The sequence below is a fragment of the Morone saxatilis genome, unplaced genomic scaffold (assembly GCF_004916995.1).
Source record: "Morone saxatilis isolate NCDOM2014 unplaced genomic scaffold, NCSU_SB_2.0 Contig0, whole genome shotgun sequence".
NCBI lineage: Eukaryota > Metazoa > Chordata > Actinopteri > Moronidae > Morone > Morone saxatilis.
The window spans coordinates 6946858-6954773 of record NW_023339650.1 but is presented as its reverse complement, the minus strand read 5'-3'; the positions used below and the strand labels follow the sequence as shown (position 1 = coordinate 6954773).

The 7916-nt window shown below is 39.1% G+C and overlaps 1 protein-coding gene across 1 annotated transcript in view; it reads left to right on the top strand.

The window, feature by feature from the left end:
* Nucleotides 1–367: 367 nt before the first annotated feature.
* LOC118324283 (receptor activity-modifying protein 3-like) overlaps nucleotides 368–7916 on the top strand; it is a 10785-nt gene continuing 3236 nt past the window's right edge. The window contains 6 exon segments of the mRNA XM_035656541.1: nucleotides 368–373; nucleotides 568–598; nucleotides 1040–1078; nucleotides 1081–1104; nucleotides 1107–1178; nucleotides 1181–1196. Of these exon segments, the coding sequence (XP_035512434.1) occupies nucleotides 368–373; nucleotides 568–598; nucleotides 1040–1078; nucleotides 1081–1104; nucleotides 1107–1178; nucleotides 1181–1196 (188 nt within the window).

The window sequence follows — 7916 nt, the reverse complement described above, 5'->3', positions numbered from 1 at the left end:
AATAGATGCATTGAGGCGCTGGTTCCCTGCTCATCGTGACTCTTCCTTTAGGTACAATTACTCCCTGACTATTTAAATCTGATCTACTGAGAATAAGTGCTTAAAAAACTGTTGGTTAATTACATGAAAGCACAGTGAAAAATAGCAGCCGGTTTAAAAATACGATGCAATGTCTGCAGTTGCTTCACAATAAAAGGTCCTCTGTGTGATCCGCCCAGGGAGAGCTTTTTAAAAGACAGGAAAGGGAAGCTGGAATTATCAGTAACACAAGACGTTGCAGTTCAAATGCAGCCCTAGGAGAGAATTTTGACTCTACAAAATTACAAAGTTGGCCGCGATCATTCCTTTTTCCTCTGCACATTTAGACATGAGGGTATTAGCATTCAATTGGGACATGGGCCACAGGTCCATCATAAACTAACATGACATCCGTGATCACAACAAACAGTGAGAGATGGAATGTAAACTGAGAGGGCGAAAGTCACGCAGAGATTTATGTTATGTATTAGAAAATGTAAAATAAGAATACTGTTTTTCTTATTGAATATCTTATTTGTTTCTCTACAGTCAAATGCCTGGATGATGAGAGGATTGTCAGGTAAGCATCCATCCATCCATCCATCCATCCATCCATCCATAACATAAACCAAATTAAACTATATCAGTCTCTGGGGAAAAAAACTAATTGCTGCAGAAAAATAGCAACAGCAGAATACACAGAAAAGAAAAATAAGACTGTGGAATGAGGCATTTGAAACTGACTTTTTCTACTGTTTCAAGAACATTAGTAGGTAAAATGAAACTCATGATGGACAGTGTGAAAAATATAAGTACACTTTAAGACAGAACCTAATGAGAAATTGAAAAATATCAAAAAATACATGCGCGTACAGCTCATAAATAATTCAAGAAGTCAATCGGCCACAAACATCCATCTTTGTCATGTTTCATTTCAGTTACTATATCAGAAGTAACACACACAAAGCTGGGTGCGTGACCTATAAATGCTCTGTTCCTCTTCTTCTTTGTGTCCTCTCAGCCACTGACAGTTTCAACATAGAGCCCACTCCCGCCCGGCCGAGGAAGCCTGCAATGAGTCCCGTCTGCCAGGGAGGTGGAGGTCTGTGGAGAGGATTCAAGCGGGACAATGGGTCAGATAGATCCACAGTACTGGTGTAACTCACACACTTCATCAGGTACGACAACATGTGGTGGTTCACCATCACGTATATAAAAGTCTGATAATATAGTGATTGTTTGCGATTAAATCAGCATATATTTCTGCCACCCTTTAAAGTCTCCATGCCACTCTCTGGCCACCAATGAATATATCTCTAGATTTGCCCAATTGGGCCATATTGCATTTTTCCCAAGAAAATAAAGTTGGTCTGAATTGTCAGTGGAAAAAAATAAATTGATGGCAAAAATAAGTAAAAATAACACCTGTGCATCACCTTTAGGCTGCATACTTTTCTGTTGCACTGCACAACTAATCTGGTGAAAACTAATGAGGAGTTATGCAGATAAATCTCCTGAATTTTGATGTTAAAACTATCAACTAACACCTCAGTGTTTTCGGCCACACAGCAACCATCTTGTTTACTGTTATGGAAGAAACAGTAAACAAGATGGAATCTAATGATTAGGGAACCAAGCTCTGAAGTTATAAAAGAGCACATTTTGTCTGATTTCTAAATTGGCTTACGGACATTTATCCTCAGAGAGCCTAAGACCACTGTAAAGAGTTAGCAGTGTGTGTGTGTGAGAGAGAGAGAGAGATGTCTGTGTGTTTCAATTTGACTGAGTTACGACTCTGAGAAGAATCGGTGTGACGTTTTGTGTCAATTGATGATAAATCAGCGGGTTGATGGAGGTGGCAGGTATCTGTCCAGTTTGATCCCTATTGTAATGTCCTCATATTCGTTTACATCCCAACTGCCTCTGTCTGCATCACATGTCGCAGATGTATTCATTTAGTCATACACACAGAATCAGTTCAGTTGTAATTGCATTTTGAGGTATTTATCACTACCTAACCTGATTTCCCTAAATTGGATTTTCATCAGCAGCATACACTCCTACTCCTCTATGTTCTTAACAGCGTGCAAATGTACCTGTTTGCTTGTTTCTTAAAATAGGTTCTGGTGTTCTTCTCTATAAAATGGTTCCCTTATTATTCAAACTCCGAAACTGGCCTGCAACAGAGAAAAGAATCCCTTCCTCTTAAAAGGGAGCCAGTAAATTCTCCCTGTTGGCCTGAAATGCAAAAAGTGTTGGTGTTGAGAGTAGTGGAGAATCTCCTCTACACAAAGGATGCAACACATTTTAAGAGTAAAATCTTCTCCTAACATTAGTTGCCCAGCGCACCTTAGTCATTAGACAATGATTGAGTAGCGAATGTATTATCAGGAAATACTGGAAGCAGCTTTTACGAGTTACTACAGAGAAAATTTGTCATTTTGTGCAACAACCAGAAGAAAGCTGTGAAAGATAAAAGGCATCTGGGCACTAAAAAACATGTATATTTTTAAGCTCATGTCTTTATTGCTCTTCTTTTCTTCCTGTCTGAGTCTACTTGTGGTTTTATTTAAAGGGTTATCACAGTGGCACTTAAAAGGAAAAAAAAACACTTAGGTTGATAGAAAGGCTGTAATCCATCTCAGCCTCCTGCAGCTGGTTGGATGTCTGTGGGTGGGAGAACAGTTGGAGGTTTGCTTTCCAAAACCAGAGCTGTTTTTAAAAAGCATCTGATCCCCGACCACCCATCTGTATCTTTCGTTATCCACATTTTCACCTCATTCCTTCCTCTCACCTTTGGCCTCCCACTTTTTTTTTTCCTTTAACTGCAGAGACAGAAGGGGAGAGAGAGAGCCATGAGACTGGTTTTGTTGCACAATAAGGTACACATGGGAGATTCAAATCAATGTCAAAATAACCATCCGAGTCACAGATTTGTGGGAATAAAATCAAAGATTCTGAGAACCACCAGCGCTACCATCAGTCATGCGCTCTTTCTCTGTTTTTATTTTTCACTATTATTTCTCTCCAGGAAAATCTGTCTGAGCTTCATGCTGTTTATTCCCACAAGGGAGACATGACTGACTGCCATGTATTGGTCCGGCTGTCAGCCGGTGGGACCAAGTCTTTGTTTTGCAAGTCACCAGTAAGAACACTGATGTCAAGAATGCCATTTCAAAGTGTAACTCCAACAGGGTAATTGTTAGTAAATCAAAGTTTGTTATAAGTGCTTTGTACAATTGCGTTGTCTTCATTTGTGCAGTTTTATTTTAAGATATTGACAGAAACAATAATTGGATAGCAATAAAACTTGGTGCAATTGTACTTGAAATTAGATGTGAGCAATTCAAATGCAAGCCAAATGCCAAAGTTGAAATTGTCAAAGCTGCTTTAGTCAATATTTTTATACCAACAATGGATCACAGGACTACTTTTATGTGAAAGGTGCTCATGGTGCCCACAGACAAATATCACCCAACTTTGTAGTTTGGTTCTCAACTTATGGTCCACTCACTTCACTCTCATACTGTCATTTCCAGATGCAGCAGGGCAGCTGTTTTCTATGAAAAAGCTCTAAAGCTCCACTGTATACTACCTGTACAAAGTTAGCAACTAGCTGGTGAACACAGTAGAACATCTAGCAGCTAGACTAAACAGAGCTAAAAGATAGTTAATATTGGATTCATCAGGTAGACACAAACATGACTCCAAATTAATGCTAATATCTCTTTGCTGCATTTGTAAATAGTCCACTGTCCCCAAGTGGACAAAAGACTGTTTAATGCAAGTTTAACAACGAAAAATTAAATAAGAGTGGGAATTAGGGAAATGAGGATATCAGTTCTTATCCTAATTTCAGTCGAACCTCTCAGTTCTCTCAGCTCTCCTTTCTCTTAGTATATAATATTATAAAATATATAGTATATAGAGACAGCTAGAATAAAGCATTCATTCAAAGGTACATCAACACAAGTCACTTTAAACACTGGCCCAAATTTCTGCTCTGTCTCTGAATCTGGTATAACCATGATCCCTCCGCTGTGGGCTTATAGAGTATCAAGCCTTTTACATTATAGAGTTCAAGTGCAAATGATGTCACAAGTCATTGGTATTAAAGTCCAAGAAGGGCTTTTCTGACTTTTGTTAAGACAGATCTGAAGTAATTAATCCATGACAGGATTCTTCTAACTGGAGTCCAAGTCCATCAGCCATAACATTATGAGCACTGATTATCTGATTATCATCTGTCAGTGGTGAGACGATATATGGCAGGCAGCAGAGGTGAACATTTGTTGTGACCTCAAAGTTGATGGTGGTTAGAAAGCCAGTGTGAGGATTTGAGCGACTGTTGATAAGGGCCAAATTGTGGATTGGGTCAGAGCATCTCTAAAACTGCAGCTCTTGTGGGGTGTTCCCAGTCTGCAGTGGTCAGTACCTATCAAACGTGGTCCAAGGAAGGAAAAGTGGTGAACCAGAGACAGGGTCATGGGCAGCCAAGGCTCACTGATGCATGTGGGGAGTTAAGGCTGGCCGCGTGGTCCGATCCAACAACTGCGCGACTGTAGCTCAATTTGCTGATACAAAGGTGTCAGAACACACAGTGCATCACAGTTTGTTGATATGGGGCTGCAAAACATTATGACCACCAGGATACCCAGGTGGCTCAGTGTGAACAATCATGTGATTGGGACCTTTATGTCACTTTAGATGGGCATTTGTCATGTGGGTCACTTCAGGACTGTGATCTGTTCACACTGAAATCTGATAGGGGCCAAACAAAAAAAATCTGATCAGAGCATAAATTAAAACTGATCGCTGTGGCTTACAGTGTGAACGTAGCCCAAGTCATGTGATTCAAGTTAACAGTTTTTCTGGCTGCTCTATGTGCCAAAAACCCTGTGGGGTGGATTTCACAATCAGAATTCATGAAGAATTCATTAAAACCTGCCAAAATAAAGTCCAAGCTAAAAATGACCTAAAATGATCCTTTACAGATTGAAAAATTGAAGGCAAGTGAGCCCGCTTGTTTGATTGTGTGCTTCTGAACAGGGGTTCTTTCAGGAGAAACAGCATAATAAGACTGTTCATCACACCTATAAATAGTTAAGGACCCTTTCAAGTGCTGTTTTTGTCTATCTGAAGTGCAGGATGGGTGGTGTAATGTCCGGGTTCTGTTTTTCAGATTTTGTTCATACTCTGCTATAGCATTAATGCCTACTCACTCAAAACGGAAATGTTTGGAAAGGCATATCAATATCATATCATATCAAAATCTGATTTGTCAGTGATGTCTGATATATCAAATTGACTGATGGAAGAACATATCAACAAAGACTGCTTCACACAGGGAAGCACAGCATGACTTGCCTTCACAGGAACCCTGCCTGCATGAGTCCACACTTTCACCGGTTTGTTTTGCGTACGATACTTAATTAACATGACAGTGGAGGATACACAGACTTTCTCAACAGCAGTTTACTTTGGGGCCTGGAAGAAGGTGATAAGAGAAGTGAGAGAGAGAGAGAGATAGAGAGAGAGAGAGAGAGAGGAATTGAAAGCGCGAAGGCTGGGGGAGCTAGGGGCCTCATGTTTAAACAAGCAGTGACCCCTGCAAAGCTTCCTCCATTTGACAAATGAGCCGTGGCTCTCTGCAGTGATAGCTGCTGGCCAAACACTCGACCAACATGGCTGTTTATTGTGTGAAGTGAGCCGGTCCATGCTTGTTGGAACACACAATAAACGGTGGTAGACAGACCACCAAGAGGTTGTGTGTGTCTGTCCGTGCATTTACACACTTGAGTCATTTACCTTTAATAACATATTGATTTTTTGCCCTGGGAGCTGCAGCCTTCATGTTTAGCAAACTGGAATGGGGGGGGAAGTGACGTTGGTCTATCTGGACCTTCTAATATTTACTGTTAGGAATTATGGTCAGTCCCTGAATGAACCAGATGCTGCTCTAAAGTCATCAGAGCTTTTTCCTACTGCCACTAATGACAACTAATTGGCCATTTAGATGAGCAAGCACCATTTTAAGTAGGTTATGTGATCCACACGACTGGCTAGAGACTGTCATTGATAACTGTAAGCCAGCCTGTCATGGAGGGAATGGACAGTTAATGCTTAAAATCGCTTGACAGAGGTTGTAGAGTGTATCAATAAAAGCAAAATGTGGCATCTGATCCTGTCTTTCCAATGACTTTGTCTGTGCCACCTTTGAAATTGTGTCAGTTGTATGTATATGTGTGGATGTTAGGAGTATTTAAATGTCAATGGGATCCATGTTCACTAAAATGTATAACTGGATGTGCATCAAATGACCACATCTATAGGCAGTTATAACACCATCCAGAAATATGAATGTGTGGAGTTTTCCATTAAACAGATGTGGTGGGCTATCTTGTCTTTCAGATCTACTAACCCTCCTCAACAGTTCTATCAATGTGGGTTTCACTGACAGCTTTAATGTCTTAGGGGAGTTATGGAATAACATTCTGAGGAAAATATTACATTTGGGCATTAAAATGTTCAAATGAGATACTAAACATTGGCACAAAACGATATCAAAAAGATATCAGCAGCTTCAGAATCTGTGATCTATGTGAATGTGTATACATGCACAAATATATTGTAGCTTATCAATTGTGCTGTATATGTGTTTCTGTTCATGGTCATGTTCACAGTAAGGATATATATATATATTTTCAATGCCAAATCCTTCCTCACACTGGCCATAATCTTCCCAACTTTTTACCCTCCCAGCTGATTTGTGTGTGGACAACTGTTTGGAAACCGGTTATCTGCTGTGTATTACATCTGGGAAATAACTTCACGTCTGTTATTCCCTACAGTCGTGCATGCTGCATTTTTAACGCTTTTGCCTGAAAGCTCTGATACATATATATTTTTCATTTCTCTCTGTCTTTTATTTTTTTTAGCACCCAAACATTCTCTCTGCCGCCATTTTTCAAGATCTCGGCAGTAGCATAAACCACATTTTTATTAAAGATTTGATCTGTCTTTTTCAGTTTACAATTTGTTTGATAAAACATACTATTAACTTAGAGCCATACAAATCTGTAGTTGATATATTAAGATTACTTTGTCCATTTCCCTGCATTAACATTACCAACATTATTTGAAATAGTGCTAAACTTTCTAAAGAGTCTTTTCCACAAAAACATATGAATTCTTTCTGAGTCTTCAGATTTGACAGGAAGCTTTTCTCAGCAAAACACTTCTCTTATCACTGGTACATGATGCTGTTTTACCACCTATGCACTGCACTATATCTCTATATACAGCATCCACATAATATATGTCCCCTACAGCTTATATGATTTGCAGCACTTAAGCAAAGGTCTTTCAAAACAATGACTGCAGCTTGACATCAGAGCTTAACTTATGTGTGCTTTAAAGAGGGCAGTGGGTTGAAACGGTCTAATATATTAAATGTCATAATGGCTTCTTGTTCCTGGTAATGGTTGCTGTTTTCTATTAGTAGGGTGGTGATTAAATACAGCACTTATGCATAATGTTCGAGATGTTATCTTGTAAGTCAAAGACTGATTGTCATCACTAATGTTTATGTGTGTATTATTATTATTATTTTTTTTTCATTTAGAAAATCAAGCAGTAATTTGTGGGCTAATTGGTGAAGCTCGTTACGGCTGTGCAAAGTACTCTGAAGAAATTATTATAACCTTCTCTGCATGTTTTCTGGGAAAAAATAAATAGGAGTGTGTGTGTGTGTGTGTATAAAAACTACAATGTTAAAAAACAAAAAAATATTAAGCAGTATTAGGACAGTACTTTATTTTAGTAAAGATGCAAATGAACATATATCACTAAGAAGCTATTGTCTTTATCCAATCCAATCAAATCCACTTTATTTATAT